At 46.2% G+C, this 25705-nt stretch overlaps 3 protein-coding genes and 1 non-coding gene across 5 annotated transcripts in view; 2 read left to right on the plus strand and 2 right to left on the minus strand.

Moving 5' to 3' along the window:
* The window catches only part of Ripor1 (RHO family interacting cell polarization regulator 1), a 29230-nt gene extending 24353 nt beyond the window's left edge, over positions 1 to 4877 (minus strand). The window contains exon 1 of the mRNA XM_042700718.1: positions 4773 to 4877. The gene's annotated coding sequence lies outside the window, so the exon portion shown is untranslated. The remainder of the gene's footprint in view (positions 1 to 4772) is intronic.
* A 7859-nt stretch (positions 4878 to 12736) lies between these two features.
* Positions 12737 to 12800, minus strand: Trnaa-ugc. Its single transcript has one exon. It is a non-coding gene; the product is annotated as a tRNA-Ala (tRNA).
* A 4195-nt stretch (positions 12801 to 16995) lies between these two features.
* Positions 16996 to 18470, plus strand: LOC122126235 (agouti related neuropeptide). Of its 2 annotated transcripts, none has more exons than XM_042700902.1 (4): positions 16996 to 17381; positions 17698 to 17830; positions 17971 to 18056; positions 18239 to 18470. In XM_042700902.1, exons 2-4 carry the CDS (start codon positions 17701 to 17703, stop codon positions 18419 to 18421), a joined length of 399 nt encoding a protein of 132 aa, XP_042556836.1. In that variant the 5' UTR covers positions 16996 to 17381; positions 17698 to 17700; the 3' UTR covers positions 18422 to 18470. The 2 variants fall into 2 exon arrangements, with proteins under 2 accessions (XP_042556836.1, XP_042556835.1); XM_042700901.1 differs by lacking the exon at positions 16996 to 17381 and adding an exon at positions 17421 to 17583.
* Positions 18471 to 19203: 733 nt separating this feature from the next.
* Atp6v0d1 (ATPase H+ transporting V0 subunit d1) overlaps positions 19204 to 25705 on the plus strand; it is a 40945-nt gene continuing 34443 nt past the window's right edge. Inside the window, exon 1 of the mRNA XM_042700624.1 lies at positions 19204 to 19450. Within this exon, the coding sequence (XP_042556558.1) occupies positions 19321 to 19450 (130 nt within the window). The 5' untranslated portion in view covers positions 19204 to 19320. The remainder of the gene's footprint in view (positions 19451 to 25705) is intronic.

The raw sequence follows: 25705 nt of genomic DNA on the forward strand, positions 1-25705 counted from the left end.
GTGTTATTAGCATGACATTGGCACTCAGACAGTTGGGGGATGGGGCAGCAAAGAGGTTAGTACCGTTTCTGGTTCTAGCCACGTTGATGGTGGATGCCATTTCTAGGCCTGCCTTGGGGTCAGTGGGGATGGAAAACAGTATGTGGGAGGTATGCAGGGCTTGGCACTCCATCGGGATTTGGAGATGGAGGCATCCTAGATGCAGGGCTTTGGGCCTGGGGCATGTGTGGAAGGTAGTGCTTTCTCAATTCAAACTGGAGGCCTAAAGGATCAGGTTATGGAGACAGTGATATGGTCAGTTAGGGTAAGTGGCATCTGAGAGGTCTGGGGTTCCTTCAGGGGAAAGTGTCCAGAAGGCAGCTAGACATGTGGATAGAGGAAAGAGAGGGTCTGCGATAAAGATAGCTTTTGGAGGAGCAGTGATCAATCAGGGCAAGTGAGGGAAGACCAAAAGTGCCAGAAAAGTGGGCCTGCTGAAGGGTTTCAATATAGAGTGGAGTAGAAGCAGACCTGAGAGAGCTAAGTGTGGGATTCCACTTCAGACACAGCCAGCTTCCTCATACCCCCAGCCCCAGCCTATTATATGTGTCAAAGGGCTGGGGTCGAGTATGCTGTCCCATGTTCTAGTCTAGACTTTACCATTCCCAGCCCTATTTACTCTTTTTTTTTTTTTAAATAAATTGTGAGGCTTGAACTCTGGGCCTGAGCGCTGTCCTTCAGCTCTTCAGCTCAAGGCGAGCACTCTACCACTTGAGCCACAACGCCACTTCCTATTTTCTGAGTGGTTTATTGGAGATTTAGAGTCTCATGGTCTTTCCTGCCAGGGCTGGCTTTGAACCATGATCCTTAGATCTCAGCTTCTTGACTAGCTAGGATTACAGGTGTGAGCCACCGGTGCCTGGCTCTTTTTGTTGTTGTTGTTGGTTACAGGGCTTGAACTCAGGGCTTGGGTACTATCCCTGAGTTTTGTTTTGTTTTTGTCAGGGCTAGTGCTCTATCACTTTGAGCCACAGAGCCATTTCTGGTTTTCTGGTGGTTAATTGGAGATAAACCATGATCCTCAGATCTCATCCTCCTGAGTAGCTAGGATTAAAGGCGTGAGCCATCAGTGCCTGGCAAACACAAGGTTTTGTAGTGTTGTTGTTCTTGTGTGTGTGTCAGTCGTGGAGCTTGAACTCAGGGCCTAGGCACTATCCCTGAGCTTTTCTACTCAATGATAGTGCTCTACCACTTTGAGGTATAGTTCTACTTCTTCTGTGAAACTTATCTCCAATTAGCCACCCAAAAGCCAGAAGTGGAGCTGTGGCTCAAGAGATGGAGTGTGAGCATGGAGGGGAGGAGAATCTAAATGAGAGTACAAGGTCCTGAGTTTGAGCCCCAGTACTGGCACAAAAAGGTGGGGGAGGGATTCCATGCAAATATAACTAACAAGATAAAAGTTTTCTTTCTAGCCAGGCACTGGTAGCTCAGGCTGTAATCCTAGCTACTCAGGAGGCTGAGATCTGAGAATTGCAGTTCAAAGCCAGCCAGGGCAGGAAACTCCATGAGACTCTTACCTCCAATTAACCACCAAAAAAACTGCTAGTGGTGCTCTGGCTCAAGTGGTAGAGCACTGGCCTTGAGCTGAAGAGCTGGCAACAGTGCCCAGGCCCAGAGTTCAAGCCCCATGACTGACAAAACAAATTTTTTTCTTTCTCTCTTTTTTTGGTCCAGATACTGTCAATGATGAGCATGATGAATGAATGGACATTGTCAGGAGAGTGGAGCATTGGTTTGAGTATTTCAGAACGGTGGTTTTCAGTCCATATCAGGATATCGAATGTAAAACTCTCTTTTACCCCTGAAATTTCCCCTTTGAGAAATTTATCTCAAAGAAACAATGATCTCAAACAGAAGATCTATGCCTAAAGATGTTGATTACTGGCTTTCTAAATCAGGCCTGTTGGAGGGAGACAGAGGATGAAAGAGGTTTTTGCATGTTCCTACATGCTCCAGGGCTACTGAAAATGGATGTCAGGCATACACCAAGCACTGCTATGTCTCTGGCATCGTTCTGGGTACTTGGGGACACAGTGGTAGTTCTGAAGGAGTTTAAAGTGTAGCAAAAGGAAATAGATAGTAAGTTAGTTCATATACAGCTAAGTCAACACAGAGTTTGTGGCTCACTCTTGTAATCTTAGTTACTCAGGAGGATGAAATCTGAGGCTCAAGGTTCAAAGCCAGAGGAGCAGGACAGAGCATGAGGCTCTTATCTACAATGAACCACCAAAACACCAGAAGTGATGTGGCTCAAGTTGTGGGGCTGTAGTTTCAAGTGAAAAAGCTTAGAATTGTGCCTAGACTCTGAGTTCAAGCCCTTGGACTGGGGGCGGGGGGAAGCAACCATATAGATAAGGTGATTTTAGAACATGATGAAATTTGTAGTAATAGGAGGGGCTCCTATTAATCAAGGTGGCTGAGGAAGTCTATTTTGAGGCAGTGACATTGGAGCTGAGACCTGAAACATATCAAATGGGAAGAGCAAGATCCATGGGTAGGAGATAGAAATGAGCTTGTTATATTTAAGTTATGTAAGTTGGAAGAGAGGCAAAGAGGTAATATCAGAGTAGGGTGAGGTCAGGTAGGAGAGAAATTTTTATATATCAGGGGCTGGGAAGGTAGCTCAGTGGTAGAGCGCTTGCCTTGCATGCATGAGGCCCTGGGTTCGATTCCTCAGCACCACATAAGCAAAAAGAAAAAAGCCAGAAGTGGCGCTGTGGCTCAAGTGGTAGAGCACTAGCCTTGAGCTGAAGAGCTGAGGGACAGCGCCCAGGCCCAGAGTTCAGGCCCCATGAACGGACCCAAAAAAAAAAAAAAACAAAGAAAGAAATTTTTATATATCAGTAGAGAAAGATGAAAAACAGCTTGTGTCTATGTCCATTGACTCTGAGAGTTGATAGAGCTAACAGTGACCATTCATGCCCAGATATTGGAATTTTCCCTAGTTGGATTATGTTCTTTGTATTTAATTATGCTACAAAAAGGTATACAGAGAACATGGCATCTTTCTCTCAGCGAATATGACCATTACTCATATCTTCATGCTGGCTTCCTCACTGGAAGGTATAAATTTCTACTCTGGGCGGGAGATTCTCCTTGGGACTCCAAGACCAGGTGGTCTCTGCCATGGACCTAGCAGGTTCAGTTTTGGCCTCTAGGGGGAGCTGTGAGCAGGGCCATGCTAGGCTAGTTGTGGGCAAGGGGTGGGGTGACTTGTGTGTCCCTTGGGTAGGGCTGGGCATCCTTCCTTCCTTCCTGACTCCCTTCTCCTAAGGGACAAATGGGAGGGACATCTTTGCCTTTCTTAGATCATGCGATGAGCTGTTCCCCTGAGGCTCTTTCAGGCTAGGTCTCTTGATAAAGGCTATGGTGTGTGATACAGTTTGTGTCTACCACTAGAAGGGTCTGACAGAGACTCGTGGTGGTGAGGGTTCAGTCACCAGGTATCTAGCAGCACTCCCTCCTGACGGGACATGATGATCTACACGATCTATGGTGGAGTCCCAAACGGACCCCCAAGTCCAGGGTTGGTCTTTGGCGCCATCATGTGGTAAATATCCACATTACAATTGCAGACTTCAAATAGCCATCCACTCCAAGGGCGCTCCAACATCTCTAGGCCTGTTTACTTGCATATCAAAGGGGTATGCCACACCCAATCTGTTCAGTACGGTATAGAGGCTTTGCGCCTACTCAAACCTGATCACAGGTCGGAGACTGTGGAACACCCTCATCACTATTAAAACCCCCTCCCACAACCCAAGGCCTCTTTAGGAGGGACAAGATCTACTATCCATTATCTTTGAGCTGTTCAAGGGTACTGTTCACAGCTGATCCTGCTCTCCTTGGAAACTCCTTTTGGCTTCTGTGACCACTCCTCTTGAATTACTCTGCTTCTCTGTCTTTCTTTCTGCCCCTTATAGGGACTGGGCCTCTTCCCTCTTCTTTGATACTTTTCTCTAAGGAATCCCAATAATTTCTAGAGTCTGTATCCATTAAGGATGAGCCTCAGGCTTTACAAATTCATTGTGTAAAGTCAACCCAATCTCCTCTCGTCAGAACTCTATCTCCTGGGTCACTTCTCCCCCTAAGACTCCATCAGCCCTGAGTGAACTCCCTCCTTTCCACCTATACCACCTTGCCTTTGGCCAGGCCAGTACCTGCACCACCTGCCAGGTCTAAGTCCCCTTTGTTCCACTGTGCTGGTCCTGGTTCTACAGAACAGTTCTAGCCTGTGCACATTGGACCCTGCTCCTCCTCACTTCATCTCTGATAAGTTTCTCCCTCAAGCTCTATCCAGACTGAATTTCTTTGTGATCCCCTGAGCACAGACTGCTTTTCCCTGCTTCCTCCTGCATAGGCTGGTTTGTGCATATGAATGCTTTTTCCTCTTTATCTCACCTAACTCCTTCTTGCCCATTAAGTCTTAGCTAGGACATCATTTCTGGTCTCCCCAGACCCCAGGTTGAGCCAGGAACCTCTTGTTCACACTCACAATGCCCTCTACTTCCCTGCCATCATGGTGCTGAGCTAATCTACTTGCTCCCCTTTCCAAAAGGATCACCTGCTCTTGATCAGAGCTCCCCACTTCAACCAGATCTAGACTGAGTCACCTGACTGCCCAGTTCCCATACTCACAGGGCCCCTATCTCAAAAGCCACTGAATTCTAGCAAGAGCCTGTAAGTCACCAGTCAACCAGTGGCTAGGCTAGTATTGAACCCAATGCTCTTACCTTTCTCTCCAGGGCTTCCACGAGCCCCCCGATGCCATCATGAGTTGAATCAGTCCTTGAAGACGTGGGGACCTTGACCAGAAGAGAATTATCCTGGGGGATCCTCTCTTGTGGGAGGACAGTCCGGGCTCTTGAGAGCCTAGGATGCTGTCACCAGAAGCCAAGAGGGCTGGTATATGGGTGACCTGAGGTCAGCACATTTGATGAGAGAACTTAATGAGACTTCCTTCTCCCACAGGACTGCACAGTGGGAGTGCTGGCCGACGTGTCATTTGGGGAGGGCCTGAATTCCTGAAGGGAGTTGGTGGCAGCTGTTCTAGTCCCCAGGTTAATTATTTCTAATGTCATGGAATAGAGAATGTGCTGAGGTGTGGCCTCCCCCACTCAGCCTGGGCCTCCCAGGGCTCTGCTCGGATCTCTCCAGACCCATTCCACTGAAGGAAGATCGGTTCATTTCTGCTTCAGGCTTCCACGCTCTCCCTCTGCTCCAGCCCTACAGGACCCTTGGCTCTTCTCTGTGGGGTTTCAGCTTGATCCTGTGCTCCTGTGGTGCCCTCTGCTCCATGAATGGCCCCAGCTCACCTGCTCAGAGAGCTCAGCAAATACTGATGAACTGAACTGTTCTGTAAATAAACAAAAAGTGCCAACCAGGCTGCCTGGCACAGAGGAGATACCCCCTCCACTTTACCAAATTTGCTAAGCAAACATCCCAAAGTAGAATAGAAAGAACTCAGCCAATCTTTTGTGCCCTCTTCCCCAAACTGCATTCCTTTGCAGTTCTTTGGGAACAGCCCTGCTATCTCTATTCAGGCCCCTGCTTGAAGTTCAGCCTGACCTTTAGATCTGACCATTCCTCCCCTAGGAGCAGAGAAGCCTTCCAGTATTCCCACAGTTGGCCTTATACCCCCAAGCTTTCTTCCTTGTCCTTTGACTTTTGTGACAGTACTGGGGCTTGAACTCAGGGACTGGGTGCTGTCCCTGAGCTTTCTCACTCAAAGCTAGCGCTCTACCACTTGAACCACAGCTCCGCTTTCACCTTTTCTGGTGGTTCATTGCAGATAAGAGTGTCACAGAGCCTAGCTCTAGTGGCTCATGCTTATAATCCTAGCTGCTCAGGAGACTGAGATCTGAAGATTGCAGTTCAAAGCCAGCCTGGGTAGGAAAACCCCTGAGAGTCCTATCTCCAATTAACCCCCAGAAAACCACAAGTGGTCCTGTGGTTCAAAGTGGTAGAGTGCTAGCCTTGAGCAAAAAAAGCTCTAGGACAGTGCCCAAGCCCAGAGTTCAAGTCGCACATGGAAAGTAAAGAAAAAAATGTGTCACAGACTGAGGGGATGGGTGGGGTGGGCTTGGGAGAGATTAATAAGAATGATGAAAGGGTGACATTGATCAAGCTGTATCACTCATGAGCAGGGCGCTGGTGGCTCCCGCCTGTAATCTTAGCTACTCAGGAGGCTGAGATGTGAGGATCATGGTTCAAAGCCAGCTGGGACAGGAAAGTCCGAGAGACTCTTATCTCCAATTAACTACCAGAACACTGGAAGTGGCGCTGTGGCTAAGTGGTAGAGTGCTAGCCTTGAGCTGAGGAGCTCAGGGACAGCTCCCAGGTCCAGAGTTCAAGACACACCGCTGACAAAAAAAAAAAATATCACTCATAAAGTGATATATTCAATTGAAACCCCTTTGTATAATTTTAAAAATAGATAAAAATAATTTTAAAACTAGGTTTTTCTTTAAAGAGTCTCATGGACTTTCCTACCCAGGCTGGCTTCAAACCATAACCCTCAACAGATCTCAGCCTCTGAGTAGCTAGGATTATAGGCATGAGCCATCAGTTCCAGGCTTTTCTTTTCTTTTAATTTTTATTTATTTATTTTTTGGGTCCGGTCGTGGGGCCTGAACTCTGGGCCTGGGCGCTGTCCCTCAGCTCTTCAGCTCAAGGCTAGCACTCTACCACTTGAGCCACAGCGCCGCTTCTGGCTTTTTTCTTTTTGCTTATGTGGTGCTGAGGAATCGAACCCAGGGCCTCAGGCATGCAAGGCAAGCGCTCTACCACTGAGCCACCTTCCCAGCCCCGGTTCCAGGCTTTTCTTGCATTTCACAAAATTGCGATGCAAGTTCTATGGAGCCAGGAACTGTAGTGTGTCAATAGCACTCCTTGCCAGGACTTTCCATAGGAACTTGAAAGACGCTTACTGAATACCTACTGGAATATAAATGGCTGGGGGCACTGGGACATTTTCCGTCTCTCTGAATCTTGCCAACACATTGTCTTCTCAGTTGGTTGGCTCAAATTTGCCCTAAGACACAGGCTCTCTTTCACTTGAGTGGCCTGGATCCTTGTAAAGCTTCATGTCTTTCTCACCGTTGTTTTTCTACTTACTTTCCAGAATAGCATAGCAGCTTGACAATTTCACACTAAAGCTGAAAACTTTCCCTGAGAGCCATCTTTACTTATCTCCTGGAATTTGCTTTCTACCTCCCTTGCTTTATAAAGACTATGACTCATTTATGCAGCTAGCAGTGTCTTCTCCTCTGGGATTTCTCATAGCAAAGAAGCGGGGAAGTGTGTGTCTCTGTGTATGTTTCTTCACCATCCCTTTTTGGTCCTGGATTTTCTTATCTAAAACCCTAGATTTTATGAACTTGAGAGGAGAGTCATTAGGTTTTCCCTTAACTTCAACAGACCTCATTAAATCACCTTGTACTGGGGCTGGGAAGGTGGCTCAGTGGTAGAGCGCTTGCCTTGCATGCCTGAGGCCCTGGGTTCGATACCTCAGCACCACATAAGCAAAAAGAAAAAAGTCGTAAGTGGCGCTGTGGCTCAAGTGGTAGAGTGCTAGCCTTGAGCCTGAAGAGCTGAGGGACAGCGCCCAGGCCCAGAGTTCAGGCCCCACGACCGGACCCAAAAAAAAAAAAAATCACCTTGTACTTCCCAAGAGTGCAAACCTTTGCAGAGCCACCAAAGCTCCCAGCCTCCAAATTCTGTAGGGACACAAACTCATCTTTTGTTTCTTTGAAGAATTTCCATATATGACAGACTCTGGGTCTACCCTGGAAATCAAGAAAACTATAGAGTATTTCTAATGTAGTTTCTGTTTTTGTGTGTTGGACTAGGGTTTAAACTCAGGGCCTGAGCTGAACCCTGTTCCTTAGCTTTTTTTTCTCTGAAGGTTAGCGCTCTACCACTTGAGCCACAGCTTCAGTTTTGGTTTTTTGGTGGTTACCTGGAGAGAAGAGTCTCATAGACTTTCATGCCTGGGCTAACTTTGAACCATGACCTGCAGATCTCAGCCTCCTGAGGAATTAGGGTTACAGATGTTAGCAACTGGCACAGAGCTCTAATGTATTTTCAAGGTGGCATCCTTGAGGGGAAAAAGTGAAGGAAAAGGTGACATTGCCCAAAAAGAAATGTAGTCATTACTTGACTTATGTAACTGTAACCTCTCTGTACATCACTTTTATAATAACAATAAAATTTTTTAAAAAATTAAAAATTTAGGGGCTGGGAAGGTGGCTCAGTGGTAGAGTACTTGCCTTGCATGCTCAAGGCCCTGGGTTCGATTCCTCAGCACCACATAAGAAAAAAGCCGGAAGTGGCGCTGTGGCTCAAGTGGTAGAGTGCTAGCCTTGAGCTGAAGAGCTGAGGGACAGTGCCCAGTCCCAGAGTTCAGGCCCCACGACCGGACCCAAAAAAAAAAATTAAAAATTTTAAAAGATATCCTCCTGGGACACCCAGTAATCTCTCTCTTCCCCCCCCCCCTCTTTTTCTGTCTGTCTGTCTCTCTCTCATACACACACACAATTTTTTCATTTCTACTACTTTAAAAGTGCTCAAATGCAAACTCTGCAGTTTGCACTGTGTGCACGTATCAACCATCCCTGGAAGGAATAGTTGGTCAGACAGGAAGGAATCATGCAGAGGTTGCCAAGTTCAGACAGATGGCCTGCATATTTGTCTATATGAAGACTGAGAGAATCTCTGACAGCTGGGTCGGGGGGGTTAGGATGAGATCTTAGGGAATGTTGGTACAACTGATGAACGGGGCTAATATCTGAATGAGAGTGTGTGTGCAACTAGGTGTATATTTTGTTGAGTTCCCTAAGGGTTGTCAAAGGAAGTGAGTTAAAAATTTTTTTCTTTCTTTTTTGGTCAGTCATGGGCCTTGAACTCAGGGCCTCGGTGTTGTCCCTGAGCTTTTTCATGTAAGGAGAGTGCTCTACCACTTTGAACCACAGTGCCACTTCAGTTTTCTGGTGGTTGATTCACTAATCATGTCATGGACTTTCCTGCCTGGGCTGGCTTTGAACCATAATCCTCAGATCTCAGCCTCTTGAGTAGCTAGAATTACAGTGCCAGCTGATAAAATGCTTTGTAAGTACATCAGTGAAAGAAGGCAGAGTGATGACGTGTGGAGAGAGAATTAATCAGGTTTAAATGAAGTCTGAGAAACAACCAGAAGCTAAGCACCAGTGGCTCATGCCTGTAATCCTAGATACTCAGGTGGCTGAGATCTTAGGATCCTGGTTTGAAGCCAATCTGAGAAGGAAAGTCCATGAGACTTTTTTCACCAAAAAGCTAGAAGTGGAGCTGTGTCTCAAGTGGAAAGGCACCAGTTTTAAGTGATAAAGCTAAGAGCAGTGTGCCTAGTCCCCGAGTTCAAGTCCCAGTACCAGTGCAAAAAAAAAAAAACAACCCATCAACAACAGACCAACATTCATTAAAGATTCATTAATCCTTACCATCATCATCAATAACACAGTAACAATATTTTTGCTGCTATTTTTAGAAATGAAATCTTGTGGACTTATCTGTTTGAGCTAACTTTGAACACCCAGTCATCTGGCTCTCAACCTCTAGGTAGCTAGGATTACGTACATAAGCCACCGGAACCTGTCTATACTCGTCACTTTTGTGAACTTACTATATGCCAAACACATTTGTCCCTGCTTAGGCACCTCCCATCTTTTACTCACATGATAATTGTCAAAGTCAAAATGGAGTCCCTTATGTCAAACCTTAATAAAATGGATTCAAGAAGACCACAAGGGAGAGGTTGTCATGTATACACATCCATGACAAAAACTATTACAAAGGCACTCTGAAAACTACAACCTTGCACAACCTCCCACAGAAAAAGCTATATGGAAAGTTCTTTCAAAGCAACTGCCTATCCAAGCTTGAATAGATACTACCCCATTGATATTTCTAGCCAAAGATAATTTTAAAAACAACTTATATTACCTTCTTCACTTTACTTTAAAAAAATCTTTATCTTAGCCTGGTGCTGGTGGCTCACACCTGTAATTCTAGCTACTCAGGAGGCTAAGATCTGATGATCAAGGTTCAAAGCCAGCCCTGGCAAGAAACTCCATGAGATTCTTATCTCCAAATAAATGCCAGAAAACCAGAAGTGGTGCTGTGGCTCATAGTGCTAGCCTTGAGCAAAAATGCTTAGGGCCAGTGTCCAGGCCCTGAATTCAAGGCCCATAACACCCCCCTCCAATCTTTGACTTCTTTTGCCTCATGAGTGTACCTACAGCATGCATATTCTGGATTATAATTCCTTGTTTATTACTAAGTACATTCATTTCTTCAAGTTTCTCTATGATTTTATTTTAGGTTGACAAACTTGCTCTGCCTCTGTTCTTAGAACATTTTTCCCAGGACATAATTTGTGGGACTCAGTGCAAAATCAAAATGTAGAGTGCTTCATTCAGAATTACTATGGATTTCAATATGGCAACAGTAGAGCATGGACATAATCACGAGACCCTTTGAGGCCTGAAGCCATATGCAACCACGGCATTATACCTCTGTGGCAAAATAGGCTTTGCTTTTGTTTCTGTTTTGGTAATATTGGGTTTGAACTCAGGCTTCCCACTAGCTAGGCAGGCACTCTGAACTTGAATCACACCTCTAGGTGCTGTCAATGGAGAAATTCTACACACTTGGCTCCAGGTGCATTCTCACCATTTGGAAGCTTGTTGTGTGCCAGTCCAATGCACAGGTATCCCTGTGATGTGGCTGCTGTTCATGGGCTATTCCCAGTGTGTGTGTGTGTGTGTGTGTGTGTGAGAGAGAGAGAGAGAGAGAGAGAGAGAGAGAGAGACAGAGAGACAGAGAGACAGAGAGACAGAGACAGAGAGAGAGAAAGAGAAAGAGAGACAAAGAGATATTAATATTGGGGATTTTGTGTCTAGATGCTTCTAACTGGTACCATCACACCAAAGGGACCTCCCTTATTTCGATCAAGTCTTATCCTGGAAAGAGGAGCTAGACACCTAGCCTAGGGTAATTCCATACAAGGCTGTTTTTTTCCAGAGTCTGCCAATACAAATCAAAGGATCCTGCTTTTGTTTCATCAGAAACTTAGATGCAGGAGATTTCCAAGTGCAGACCTCCTTTGAAGTTTTGCCATTCTGCACTTGAGTCCTGTACCTAGCATGGCTCTGCCTGCCTTCTGGGTTCATGACGTGAAGTTCCCTTGAACCTGTTCCATTGTCCCAGATAAATGTCTTAGCACATTACTGCAAGGATTCTAAGACACCACCTCCTCAATGAGTCCTTCTCACCATGTGACCTACTAGGCATTTAACCTCAGAGTTCTATTAGGTCTGCTTTCTAGGACCCCTTCTACTATTGTCTCTCTCATGTAAAGGACTTGTTGGGGGAGAGCTCTCCCCCAGTAAAGAGGAACAAAGAGTTGGACTCACACCTGTAATCCTAGCAACAACTAGAGAAGCTGAAATCAGGATGATAGTGGTACAAGGCCAGCCCTTGAATAAAAGTTTATGAGACCACTCCCCTTTTCAACTAATAACTGGATGAAAAAGGGAAATAAAAGGACTGCAGTCCAGGCAGGAAGTGAGATCTCATCTTAAAGGAAAAAGAAAAACAGAGAGAAAGAAAAGTAAAGAAAGAAAAGTTGGGCCAGGCACTACTAGCTCAGGCCTGTAATCCTAGCTACTCAGGAACCTGAGATCTGAGGATTATAGTTTGAAAGCAGCCCAGGCAGAAAAGTACCTGTGAGACTCTTATCTCCAGTTATACTCTCAAAAAACTGGAAGTGGAGCTGTGGCTCAAAGTAGTAGAGCACTAGCGTTGAGTGAAAGAGTTCAGGGACAATGTCTAGGCCCTGAGTTCAAGCCCCACACCGACAAAAAAAATAAAGGCAGGCAGGCAGGCAGGCAGGCAGACAGACAGACAGAAAGAAAGAAAGAGAGAGAGAAAGAAAGAGAGAGAGAGAGAAAGAAAGAAAGAAAGAAAGAAAGAAAGAAAGAAAGAAAGAAAGAAAGAAAAGAGGAAAGAAAGGAGGGAGGGAGGAAGGAAGGAAGGAAGGAAGGGAAGAAGTAAAGTTGGGCTCTACTGGCTCACTCATAATCCTAGTTACTCAGAAGGCTGAGATCTGAGGATCATGGTTCAAAGCCAGTCCAGACAGGAACATCCATGAGACTGGGGAAGATGTAATGGGTTAGAGGAGATCTAGATTTATCCACATACATATGTCCTGTTCATGGACTACTGGCAGGCAGCATTCAACACCCTGTAACTATGGCATCCAACTTCCCTGGGAACCTCCCAGAGAGAAGTTCAACTCTGTAAGTTTGGCTGTAGGTTGGTTTGTGGCCAAGTAGTCTCAGTTGAACTTTGAGGACTGTGCTTAGCACAGCCCATTGATGTAAATGTAGGTCATTAGGGGCCATCCAGAATATTCTGAAGGAGATTGCCCAGTTTGAGCTTTTCTAGATTGGAAAGGCTGAGTCATCACCAAGGTGAGCATTTCCAAAGACTCAACTGGACCACAGGGATGCCACGAAACTCAACTTGTTTTTTTTTTTTTTTTTTTTGTCGGTTGTGGGATTTGAACTCTGGGCCTGGGCGCTGCCCCTCAGCTCTTCAGCTCAAGGCTAGCGCTCTACCACTTAAACCACAGCACCACTTCTGGCCTTTTCTGCTTATGTGGTGCTGGGAATTGAACCCAGGGCCTCATGCATGCAAGGCAAGCACTCTACCACTGAGCCACCTTCCCAGCCCTGAAACTCAAATTGTTTGTATTCTATCCCTAGCCCTCATATGAACCCTGCTACCTTCACCCTCAGGCCCTTAGTAAAGCCTAAGTATCTGTCCCAGGCTCTAACACAGGGGACACTCAAATAGATCATGGATGAGAGAATGAGGCTGCTTCTACATGAACTCCTGTTTTGTGTCTCTCAAGGCTAAAGTGTTCCTTTGCCTCTCACACCTCCAGAGGCCCTTCCTAACTCCTTGGACCTCAAGTCTTAGCCACAGTTTTCTATAAGGAAGGTTAGGGTTAGGGTTGGTTTCTGGAATTAAAAACAATAGTGAGCATTCTCACAGCTCATATCACAGTCACCTGGAGGGGCTGTAAAAACTGACAACTAGGCCCAATCATAAACTCCTGGGGTTTATGATTCTTTAAGTCTGGGTAGGGACAAACTGACATTTTTTCCCAAGTTCATAGGTTAGGTTTCTGCTGCTGGTATAGGTGCCCTCATATTGAGACATGCCTGAAACAACAAGCTTTTGGGGTTTCTGCTGGACCTTCTTTACCTTTTCCATCTTTCTGATGGATCCATAGCTAGTGTCTCTCAGGTGCCTAGACCTTCCCAAACTCTTTCTTGAAGTTGGTCAGAGCCAGGTGCTCGTGGCTTATGTCTGTAATAGATACTCAGGAGACTGAGATCTGAGGATTGTGATTCAAAACCAGCTTGGGCAAAAAAGTCTGTGCGACTCTTATCAGTTAGCCACCAAAAAGAAGTAGAGGTGTGACTGAAGTGGTAGAGTTCTGGCCTTAAATGAAAAAGCTAAGGGACAGCTCCCAGACTTGGAATTCCCAGTACTGGCACAGAAGGAAGGAAGGAAGAAAGAGAGGGAGGGAGAAAAGAGAAAATTGGTCTAAGTACCACGAGTTAGCAATCTTCAACATCTACTTCCAGGATTGTTTTAGATCTAATTTCCCCTGTTGCTTTTGGTGGAGACATGTATTTTATTGCTGTACTCCAGGGCTCTTACTTACACCATTTGTAGGGAAAGTGAGAGAAGGATAACTTTCACTCAGCCTGGAATCTTCAGGCCTTCCCACTTCTCTTTATTGCAGCAGGAAGAGGCCCTATCTTCAAGGGGGGAAAATGAGAGGCCCCTGGAACTGAAAGTTTCATTTGCCACCCCGAAGAGTATGCTGCCATCCAGTCGCTTGAAAGGACTTCTGGGATTTCTTCAGCTGTTACTTGGTTTCAGGGAGAGCCAAAGTAGGCTGAATTCCTTGAACATGGAACAAGTTGAGGGTGTAGTACTGCGGAGGCTGAGGGTTGTGCTGCTAGAAACCACAGGGGCCATGAGGATTCTGGTCATGAACAACTGCAAAAGCTGCCCTAGAAGTTTCTTCCTCCTTTCAAGAAGCTTCTTCCTTTAGAAACTTCCTTCAGATACTTTGTAAGGGAATCAAAGTTTTCCCAGAGGTCTCAACGTGAGTCTTATGGATCATAAACAGATCTAAGGATACCACAAACTCTTAGACTTTCAGGAAGTTAGTAAGTTTGGGCACTGCTCCAAACAAAACTGGGAACAGGCATTGGGAAGGTAACTGTGTCTGCCCCACTGAACTTGAGATGTTAGAGCAAACCTCATCTAACCAGTCCTGCTCTGTACTTTTCCAGTTATATGAATCAATCAATTGTTTTTATGGTTTTTAAGACTATTTGAGCTGAGCCTGGTAACTCATGCCTCACAGGAGGCTGAGATCTGATGATCACAGTTTGAAGCCAGTCTAGGCAGTAAAGTCCATGAGACTCTTATTTCCAGTAAACTAAAAAAAAAAAAAAAAAGCCAGAAGTAGAGCTCTTGTTAAAGTGATAGAGTTCTAGCCTTAAGTGAAAAAGCTCCAGGACAGTGCCTAGGCCTTGAGTTCAAGCCCCAGTAACCAGCACACAAAAATGGTGAGGGAGGTAGTGTTGGAAAGGATATAAACAACTTATTTCCTCCTCCAGATTCTACTTGAGTTTCTTAGGAAATAAAGTTTATTTAGCTCATGGTTATTGAGCCCAGAGTGATCTGGGCTCTACTGGCTTAGTCTGAGCAGTGTTCAGGGTAGCAGTTGTACAATGTGACAAAGACTTAGATGTTTGCTAACTGACTTACTGAGTGAAACAACTCTGGGGAGCATCTTTGGAGAGGGAGCAGCTGTCTCACCAGCTCTTGGCTAGAGGCATGGCTCAAGTGGTGCAGCAATTTGCCTAGCAAGCACAAGGCCTTGAGTTCAAACCTGAGGCACACCTCTTACCACCCCGTCCCAAAAAAGAGTATTGTTTACTAGGCTGGGGCCTTTGGGTAGGAACCAGGTTTTGACACAGCATGTATTAAGCAGTAGAACTAGTTCAGTGCAGTCAGTGTGGTAAACAGTGTGTCAGTTATGAGTCTAAAGGACTTATACTGCCTTGGTCGGCACTTCTCAACTCCTACTCAAGTTTCATGACTGAGTAAAGGTCTCCTCCCCCAGCAAGCCTTCCCTAGCCAACTCCCGGCCCAGTTTTAGCTGGAGTAGATGCACAAATTGGCCACAAAGGCCCTGGGGACATTTCTGTGTTAAAACACTAATCCCACTGAAGCTTTTTAAAATTTTGTTTGTAATCCTGGGATTTGAACTTGGGCTTTGTGCTTTCTAGACAATACCTCTACCATGTGGGACAGGCTCTGGGTTCCAGTGTACTATAAAGCATTCCTTTTGGCTGGGCACAGTGGCTTATATATGTAATCCCAGCTACCCAGAAGGCAGAGGTCAGAAAGTATCACAGGTCTGAGGCCATCCCAAACAAAAAGTTAGCAAGACTCAATCAATAAGCTGGGTGAGGTGGTACACCCATACTACTTGGACGTAAAAAGGAGGATCAAAGTCTAGGCCAGCCCAGACAAAAATAGAGGACCTTATTTGAAAAATATCACAAAATGGCTGACAGTGTAGTTCAAGTGATATAGTGCTTGCCTAGCAAGAGTGAAGTCTCCCTTCAAACATAAAGAGCTGTCTGTAAGGAGAGTGCAAAGCAGGCCTAGACAGGTATCCAGAAGTTTCACCTCAATTTACCTGAGGACTTTTCCAGTCATTATGCAGTTCCTGCTCCCTACCTCTTCCACCAGAATCTCCAAGGATGGGACTAGGTCATGAGAATTTATGGAAAGTGCCTCATGTACATTTGTTATTATTACCCTTCTTGAGCCTCAATTGACAACAGGCATAGTTGAGTGTCTGGTACCTTCACCCTGTCCCACTCAAGAGAAGAGAAAGGCCTGAAGTGGGCTATTAGGCCTGGCCACTGCTTCTGGGAGAGAAGGGTCAATGAAAACTGCCAGACAGGCTTTGCTACCAGATCTGCTGTGTGACAGTTACCAAACTGTCAATTCTATTCTGGAGGGGGGCAGGTAGCAAAGGGGACTGAACCTTTGCCAAGTTATTCTCATGGTTCCAGCTACTACCTCCTCATAAGGGTTTTCTCTGATTCTTCAGTGTCCCCTACCAGGCAGTAGACAGTGGTTTTCTAAAGACTGTCTCCCTTGCCTACTTCAGGAGAACCCATTGCCAGCAGAGATCCAAAACGACACCCATTCTTATCTGCAAAAGAAGCTTGCCACAGGTCTCCTTTTGCAGAGTGCCTCAATGACTCCTGTATACAGACACCAATTGGTGCTGACTCCAGGAGAAATCTGTCAGATGGCAACATCTGTTTCCACCTGCAGCTGAGAGGATTTCCTCAAGCATCTTCCCAGTCCAAATAGCCTGTGTGGACTTGGGCTATAAATCACAATGGCGGCTTCTTCCATTGTCTTTGAATGAGCCTTTGTGCTTTGGGGCCTCCAAGCTGATTCAGCCAGCATCCTTTCCCCAGATGGGCCCCTGTGTGATAAAAATACCTCCAGAAGGGTGAAGGCATGGGCAGGTGGGGTCCTGTGTATGCTGCCATGTCTACAAACAAGGAGTTCTCACTGTGGCCTCGAGTTGATAAAACCCACGTGAGCAGAGGTCTAACAGCGCAGGGCGGAAGAGAGCAGCCATTAGCACTAATGAGGTAGGTGGCTTGAAAGCCTTTTTACTCTGAAGCTGCTTACCCAACTAGGGAACAGTCCGTTCTGCTCTCCTGGCTTCCAGGAACCCTAGGCAGAAAGGGGCTTGGAGACAAATATAAAGGTGGGGGTCTTGGGGAAGCCTAGAGGGAAAAGGAGGAGAGGAGACAGGGCCAGAGATGCAGTTAGGAGAGCTAGGTTTAGCAAGGAGGGTTATCCCCACCTTTCTTCCTGTTAAGAAATCGAAGATTTGGCTCTTCACACCACCCCTACCCCAAAATAACCACTACCTGTCAGTCCCTTCAGTGCTCTCGACCTAAGTTCCAGGAAACAAAGGAAATAACATGCCATGTAAAGGCTTGAGTGAGCATCTCCGGGGCCAGAAATTAAATTAAGCTCTCAGGTCCGCCTGCCTTATTATTGCTAATGGCTCCAGCCTGGCCCTATGTCCTGGTGCCCAGGAGATTTTGGAACGTGGGCACCCAATCTTGTTCCCAAACTTTGGTTCCTGGAAGCTTCATCCCAAATTGGAGGTAGGTGGACCTCTAGTAGAGCACTCCAAAAAAGGCTCAGGTTCCAGAGAGCAAAACTGAATTGTGCCACCGCCCTCTTGGAGGGCCCCCTCATGCTTTGGCTGCAGAGAGCAGTCACGTGCAGGTCCTTTATTAAACCCTGCTATATAAGCTGAGGGCACTGGTGGCCCAGAACTCCCTAGCAAGGACCAGCAAGGCAGAGGTAAGTCCTTAGGTTGGATAGATTCTCCTGCTCTCTGGGGCCCTCTCTCTGGGCACCTAGAGGGTACTCCAAAGAAGAGGAGGGACTAAGTGGTGGGTTTTTCTACTGAGCCAGGCCATGCTGACTACAGTGCTGCTTAGCTGTGTCCTGCTGTTGGCACTGCCTGCCACACAGGGTGCCCAGATGGGCTTGGCACCCCTGGAGGGCATCAGAAGGCCTGATCAGGCCCTCTTCCCAGAGTTCCCAGGTCAGTATGGGTGGCAGCAGGGCTGGGTGGGGCTGGACACTCACTGGCCACAAACCTGACTGCTTGGTGTAAGTCCTCATTCCTCCTTCCCAATTCCATCTCTGAGAGGGCGGGACCTGTCCTCACATTCTCTGTCCCAGGCCTAGGTCTGCGTGCCCTGGTGAAGAGGACACCTGCAGACCAAGCAGAAGATGCTTTGCTGCAGAAGGCAGAAGCTCTGGCAGAGGTAACAGCTCAGGCAAAGGGGTGAAGCTGCAGGCAGAGGGCATCTGTCTTAGGATCATCTCCTCTCCTCACCTCCTGACCACCTCTCCCCATGTTCCATTGCCATCTTTCATGGACTAGAGCGAGACAGGACTCTGAACCTGTCTTGATAAGCCCATGTTCCTGCCTTCCGAACCAATACAGGTGCTAGACCCAGAGAAACGCGAGTCACGTTCCCCACGTCGCTGCGTAAGGCTGCACGAGTCTTGCTTGGGACAGCAAGTACCATGCTGCGACCCATGTGCCACATGCTACTGCCGCTTCTTCAACGCCTTCTGCTACTGCCGCAAGCTGGGTACCGCCACGAACCCCTGCAGCCGCACCTAACCGGCCCATGGCGCAGCATGGGGGGCAGGGGAGGGGAACGCGAATAAAGGCTGGGATCAATCCCAAAGCTGTGGTTATTTCCAGTGTGATCGTTTAAGGGGATTCATGGTAGGTGTGTGTGTGTGTGTGTGTGTGTGTGTGAGAGAGAGAGGGGGGGGGTGTTGTCAAGCCAAGAAACTACACATTCGCTCACGCCAAGGCCTGGGGTACCCCATCATCTGAGCCATATATACGCACACTTTCAGGGTCACTAGACACCTTTGGAGAAGCAGGAAATGTAAACATCCGTGCTACAAAGTGCGGAGGCAACGGGGTGCACTGAGGGGCTTAGTTCCCAGTTGGCGAATAAAGCAGTAAGTTCCAGAGTCAGCTGGCCGCTAATTGTCACCTCCAGCAAAGCCCGCCCTTTACTGGACCTCAGTCCCTGTCGGTGGCGAGGATGGGGGAAGGCGGAGGGCTGACTCGGCTTTCAAGCATAAGAAGCACCTTCAGTTCCATCTCTACCCTGCCGGTTCCTGCAGTGTCAGGGGCGCCTAACCCGGAGAAGTTAGAGTTCCCGTTACATCCGGCGACCACGGGCGCCACCACGCGCTTATCTTTGCGGATAACCCAGCAGCTTCCAGGCTGAGTAGCGAGAGGACGGCTCCCTGTCACTGCGCAGGCGCCAAAAGGCCGTCAGCCCCTCCCGTCTGCGCCACGCTTGCGTACTAAGACGCCTAGAAGCTCGGCGCTGCTCAGATTCCCCGCCCTATGGAGGTCACGTGAGGTGCGTGCGCGTCACCTGACGCACTTGACAGCCCGTTTCGGGCGCCGCGTCAGCTGATCTTGGAGTCGCGCTGCGTGCCGGCTGGTTTGGGTTCCTGGGTCCCACCGCCCCCCACTCCCCCCGCGGTGCAGTCATGTCGTTCTTCCCGGAGCTTTACTTCAATGTGGACAATGGCTACTTGGAAGGACTAGTGCGCGGCCTGAAGGCCGGGGTGCTCAGCCAGGCGGACTACCTCAACCTGGTGCAGTGCGAGACGCTTGAGGGTGAGCCGCGCGCGGGCGGGGGCTTAGGGGCTTTTGAAGGCCAGAATGGAGGCCGACTTGGGCTGGGAAGCCGGAAGCTGGGGGGAGGTGGGGGGGCCGTTGAAGGGCCTGAGAGTCCTTTTGGGGAAAATGGTAACGGATGGCCGTTGTTGGGGGAAGGAGATCCACCTATAGCTGTCTGGCTTGAGCCAGCCTAGACAGAAACAAGGCTTTAAGGACTGCAATGTTCATCTCTGCGAAAGCTGCCTCTTTCCACGTTGTACTAGTTTGGAAGAAGTGTGTGAGGGTCTCTACGGGGTGGCTGGACGGGTGTGAAGAACGCAACAAACCTCATTACCCTGATGTAGGCAGGGAGTTGTTTCGTGCCACCAACGCTTAGAGAAGGTAAGCGGGGGAGAAGCCTTCCCTCCTCTCCCAAGGCCTTTAGAATCATCTTGTCTTCGCTCTGAGCCTTCTTGGAAGGAATTGCTGAGTTGGTTTAATGAGGAGTTCCTTCCAACTCAGTATCACTGGCTGGGCAGTCTCCTGAAATGTCGAGAGAACAAGAGGTAGCTGTGAAAATTTAGATGTTCATAGACAAATATTTGGTCCAAACTCCTGTAATTTCAATAAAGGGGGGATACACAGTTTCTTATACAAGAATAGAGAAAAGCAAGGCATTGTTTATCTTAGGTTAAGATCTGGAAGATCATGGTCTGAAGCCGTCCTGTCAGAAAAAATTCTCAAGACCCCATCTCCAAAATAACCAGCAAGCAGCAGTTCAGCAAGCAAGCCTCCACTTAAGTTCAAAACTCAATATCGGGGTGGGGACGGGGTGGGGGGCAGTAGAAGATTAGAGAGAAGCAGAGTTCCTCTTTTCAGCACACAGCTCCAAAGCAACATTGACTTCCTCAGACACAGCTGTAATAGATACTAAATTAGAGATGTCCTTAATACCAGGTCTTCCAACCAAGTGATAGTGAACGGGAGAAATGTGAGCTCCGTTCTTGACACTCAAGTGATTTCTTTGAGCAGGAGTATTCATTATAGTGGGAGGGGAAGGTGATGAGAAGATGATTGACCTACTGGAGAAAATTTTCTCATAAGCTTTTGAGGTTAAAATGAGCTCAATCAGTTATTGCTTATCTTGCAAACTAGACAGTCTAGTAAAAATGCTGTTAAAATATGGAACTTACCAAAGTTAAAATTCAGTAATTATGGATTTTATTATTTTAAAGTAAGCCTGCAAGAAAGTTGTTTGCCTTCTTTATGTGAGTATAGGAGCCTATCAGCAACCTGAAGGAACTCATTTGAGAAGAGAAGAAACAAGCTGAAGCCAGGTGCCCATGGCTCACACACACCTGTAATCCTAGCTACTGAGGAGGCTGAGAAATGAGGGTCACAGTTCAAAGCCAGTCTGGTGAGACTCCACCAAAATGCCAGAAGTAGAGCTGTGGCTCAAGTGTAGAGTGCTATCCTTGTGCAAAAAGGCTCAGGGATAGCTCCTAGGCCCTGAGTTCAAGCCCCAGGACCCACACAAAAACAAAAAACCAGAGAGGCTGCCTGGGGGAGGGCTTAAAATCCAGTAGGCACTTAATAAGAGTTTAGTATACTAACTGGGACTTGAAGGAGACATTTATTGCTTAAACCTAAAGGTGAATACCATTGATCATCAACTGACATTCAATAGGTTGTTTTTCTTTGCCTTTCCTTATTCTGTTGCTGTCTTGCCCTCCCTCCATAGAACTTCTAGGAGCACAAAGTTCCTATTTCTCCAGTTGACTTTCTATCATTTTACAAAAAGATACTAGGCTAATCTTGCAGCACTGCTCAGCGTATGACCCCTTTCTCTTGTGAAACATCATCCAGACTTTTAGCTTGGCATTCAAGGATCCTCTGCTTTTTTTTGGCCAGTCCTGGGGCTTGAACTCAGGGCCTGGACACTGTATCTGAGCTTCTTTTGCTCAAGGCTAGCACTCTACCACTTGAGTCACAGCACCATTTCTGGCCTTTTCTGTTTATGTGGTACTGAGAAATTGAACCCATGGCTTCATGCATGCTAAGCAAGCACTCTACCAGTAAGCCACATTCCTAGCCCTCCTCTGCTCTTTTACACATAAACTTCTACATCATACAAACCGTCTCTCCACACCTGGTACGGATATGACAACACACATGAACATGGAAGTAGCAGCTAGCATGCTCCTCATGGTCTGAAAACATTCACTTAGTCACATCTAGTAAACCCAAATTCAGCAGGACTCCTTAGAAAGTAATACTCTTTACTGTCACTATGCCTTCATACCCAATGCTAAGAAAGTAGAGCTTCCCCCATGGGTTTAGCCTGTCCACCCTTCCCCCACCCCTTCCTGCGGTTGTGGGGCTTGAACTCTGGGCCTGAGCTCTTCAGCCCAAGACAAGCACTCTACCACTTTAGCCACAGCACCACTTCCAGTTTTTGGTTAATTGAAGATAAGAGATAAGAGTCTCATGGACTTTTCCTGCCTGGGCTGGCTTTGAACCTCGATCCTCAGATCTCAGCCTCCTGAGTAGCTAGGATTACAGGTGTGAGCCACCAGCACCTGGTGGTTTAGCCTGTTTTTAAACCAAGAACTTGGGTTCCTAGAAGATTTATGCCCCTAAACAAAGATACTCAAGAAGCTCAGGCAGGAAGATTGGAGGCCAAAATGGATTAAACAACAAGATCTCGTCTTTTGAAAAAAAAAAAAAAATGTACTCCTGTCCTCAGTATCTTGTCCCTTGGGACTCCTTTTGATCTTTCTTATGGCCTATTTGTGTTCATAGGCTGATTTCTCTGTCTAAAATGCTCTCCACACTCTTTGTCAGATCTCTGCATGGCTAATGCCTCATTCTTTGCACTCAGCTGAAATAGTTACCCTTCCTCAGAGCGTCTTAACCATGCCCTCAAAAAAAGATTCTATGTAACTTGTCTACTTTCTCTTGCACAGATATCACCCTTCATTATGTAAGGTATACTTATTTTTTACTTAATGACAACAAGAACAGGGACTAACACAATATAGTTTTGCTGATTACATTCAGCCATGTGATTCATATGTGTCTCTGAGGTCCCTTGTTTTCCTTTTCTTTCTCTCTCTCTCTCCTTTTTAGTACTTAGAATTGAGGCACTTTTCCACCAAGTTACATCCCCAGCACTTTTTTGTTTTCCCTGTAAATTAGTAGTTAGATTTAGAGGCTTGATTAAATTCTGACTAGCTTCATATTTTATTTATTTGTCCATTGTGGGGCTTGAACTCAGGGCCTAGGCACTGTTCCTGAGTGTTTTTCACTCAAGGCTAGCACTCTGTCACTTTGAGCCATAGTGCCACTTACATTTTCTTGGTGGTTTACTGGAGATAGGCGTCTCATGGATTTTACTGCCCAGGCTATCTTTGAACTGTGATCCTTAGATCTTGGCCTCCTGAGTAGCTAGGATTACAGGCATGAGCCACTGGCACCTAGCTTTAGATTCATATTTTTAAAATATTTAATAGATATTGTTGAGCTGGGAATGTGGCTTAGTGGTAGTGTGCTTGCCTAGCATGCACGAAGCCCTGGGTTTGATTTCTTTTACCACCTAAACAGAACTAGCTGGAAGTGGTGCTGTGACTCAATGGTAGAGTGCTAGCCTTGAGCTGAAGAAGCTCAGGGACAGTACCCAGGCCCTGAGTTAAAGCCCCAGGACTGGCAAAAAAAAAAAAAAAAAAAAAAGGTACTGTTTATACTCCCACAGGGAAACACTTAATACCTTGTTGTTTTCTTTTTTTTTTTTATGATGTAATCACTGACATTAATTTACCAGAGCCATTATTCTGTTAGGGATTACAAAATGGTGATCATGCTAAACTTTTTGTCACTTTGACAAATATCTGAGAAAAAAGTTAAGGAAAAGATTTATTTTGGCTCACAGGTTTCACACTGATGGTCTGGCATTGATTCTATTGACTGAGATGATATATTGAAGTCGCTTACACTTGTAATCCTAGCTAGTCAGGAGACTAAGATCTGAGGATCACAGTTAAAAGCCAGACTGGGCAGGAAAGTCTGTGAGACTCTTATCTCCAATAAATTACTCAGAAAAAGCTGGAAGTGGTATTGTGGCTAAAGTAGTAGAATGCTAGCCTTGAGCAAAGGGAGCTCAGGGACTGTGTCCAGGCTCTGAGTTCAAGCCCCAAGACTGGTGCATGCACATGTGTGCACAAACACACACACACACACACAGAAAATGACATATTGAGATATTACTTTTGTCCTAGGGATTCTCATTGCTCTATCCCTTGTGCTAGATTTTTCTGTATTGTTTTTCTTCTCACTTGAGTACTGGAATATACCAAAAACCATGCTGGGTTACAAGCTATACTCAGCTGATGAGTACCAGTATGCCAGTTTCCTAATCTGGGGTGGGGCTAATCACAGTTGGGCAAGTCAGGACATTTCCTTCCTACGGCAAAGAAATATTAACATTTGAGAGGAGGAACCCTGTGATTTTCTCAATTTCATTATGTAGTAGATGGTCTTGAGGATTGCTTTTCTGCCAGTGGGTGCATGGTTGTAACAATCACATGTATGACGTGTTGCAGTCTTTCAGTACACTTTTATCCCTGTTTGCTTTCATTCACTTGTCTTCTATTCACATCTCTTTTTGCATTTCAATATTATTTCACAAGACAGGCCGCTTATGGGAAGAAGAAAGGGAAAATCCAGGCTTGGCTAGACCAATCACCAGTCACAGGGAACGGAAGGTACAAATGTTAATGGTGTCTTCCAGGAGTGGAAAGTCATTCAGCACCAATTGTTTGTGAAGTGGCTTGGAATGGGATTGGAAAGTTACGTAGACACCAACTCTTGTAAGGTTGCAAAAGCCAATGTAGGCTTTGATGGTATATGCCTGTAATCCCATCACTTGGGAGGAAGAACTAGGAGGATCCAGAATTCCAGGACAGTTTGGGCTACATAGTGAGGCCCTGTCTTAAAGGGGGTGGGGGTGGAGGTAGGGGAATAAAGTGAAAGGAAAGACTTTTTCCTGAATTCAGAACTTGGACTTAAAGTTGGAGATCAAGGTGGTAGTAGAGGTCACACTGGAAATAGAACGATCTGTAAGTTCTCATGGATAGGAGGCCAAATTCCTCAGGTAGTGACTGGCTGGGAAAACTGTAGGGAAGTTTTAGAAAGAGGATTGAATAAGGAGGTTGATCAAGAATGAGGATTTAAAAGGTTGTTGTTCTTATATTTGGGTTAAGTAATTGTGTATTAGACAATGAAATGATTTGGGCATGTAGGAGAAGGAACAGGTTGGAGAAGGAGAAATGAAGATGAGATTGAAGATCTATGAACCTTCTGAGTAGAGATATGAAGGTGTGTTGTCTGGGTTTGGGAAACATCTTACAGAAGTCAAAAATTCCAAAAGAGACATAGAATTAAAAGAAAAGCCAAAGATGGATCCTCCTACCTCTCAGGAGTGTTTTAGTTAAGTGCCGGTAGCTCATGCCTGTAATCCTAGCTACTCAGAAGGCTAAGATCTGAAGATCACAGTACAAAGCCAGTCCGAGCAGGAAAACCTATTAGATTTTTATCTCCAGTTAACCATCAGAAAACTGGAAATGGTGCTGTGGCTCAAGTGGTAGAGCACTTGCCTTGCACTGAAGAGCTAAGGGACAGCACCCAAGCTGAGTTCAAGCCCCACAACCCAATGGGGAGGAGGGAGGCCAATGCCAAGGCCTGAGAGGGGTGTAGCCCATAGGAAAATGTGAAAGGGAAGTGGGTGGTGAACCTCAAACATGCTTGGAAGAAGCTTTCAATTTGGTTTTCCCATGAGAAACCATGAGTAATCTTTTTAAAATACAATTCTATTGTTATTATTAATGTATTGTACAGAGGAGTTACCATTTCATAAGTCAGGTAATTGAATACATTTCTTTTCTTTTCTTTTGACAGTCCTGGGGCTTGCATTAAGGGCCTGGGCACTGTCCCTGAGCTGCTTTTGCTCAAGGTTAGCACTCTACTACTTGAGAGCCACAGGACCACTTCTGGCTTTTTCTGCTTATGTGGTACTGAGGAGTGGAACCCAGGGCTTCATGCATGTTAGGCAAGCACTACCACTAAACCACATTCCCAGCCTTTTTTGTTTTTGTTTTGACAATGACATCCCTTCCTTTTCTTTCCCCCAGTTTTCCCCTCCCATCCCTATCCACAAGTTACATTGAGTATAAGTGAATAGCATGATTGCATTTCATGAGTAATCATAAGGAGAACAGA

The sequence above is a fragment of the Dipodomys spectabilis genome, unplaced genomic scaffold (assembly GCF_019054845.1).
Source record: "Dipodomys spectabilis isolate Male_0828 unplaced genomic scaffold, ASM1905484v1 ptg000273l, whole genome shotgun sequence".
NCBI lineage: Eukaryota > Metazoa > Chordata > Mammalia > Rodentia > Heteromyidae > Dipodomys > Dipodomys spectabilis.

What these genes read in the sequence shown, in the direction of transcription:
- LOC122126235 (XM_042700902.1), top strand. Translation starts at nt 17,701, where the DNA reads ATGCTGACTACAGTGCTGCTTAGCTGTGTCCTGCTGTTGGCACTGCCT. An exon ending in CCTCTTCCCAGAGTTCCCAG is followed by an intron (nt 17,831 to 17,970) that starts GTCAGTATGGGT and finishes TCTCTGTCCCAG; the next exon opens with GCCTAGGTCTGCGTGCCCTG. An exon ending in AGGCAGAAGCTCTGGCAGAG is followed by an intron (nt 18,057 to 18,238) that starts GTAACAGCTCAG and finishes GAACCAATACAG; the next exon opens with GTGCTAGACCCAGAGAAACG.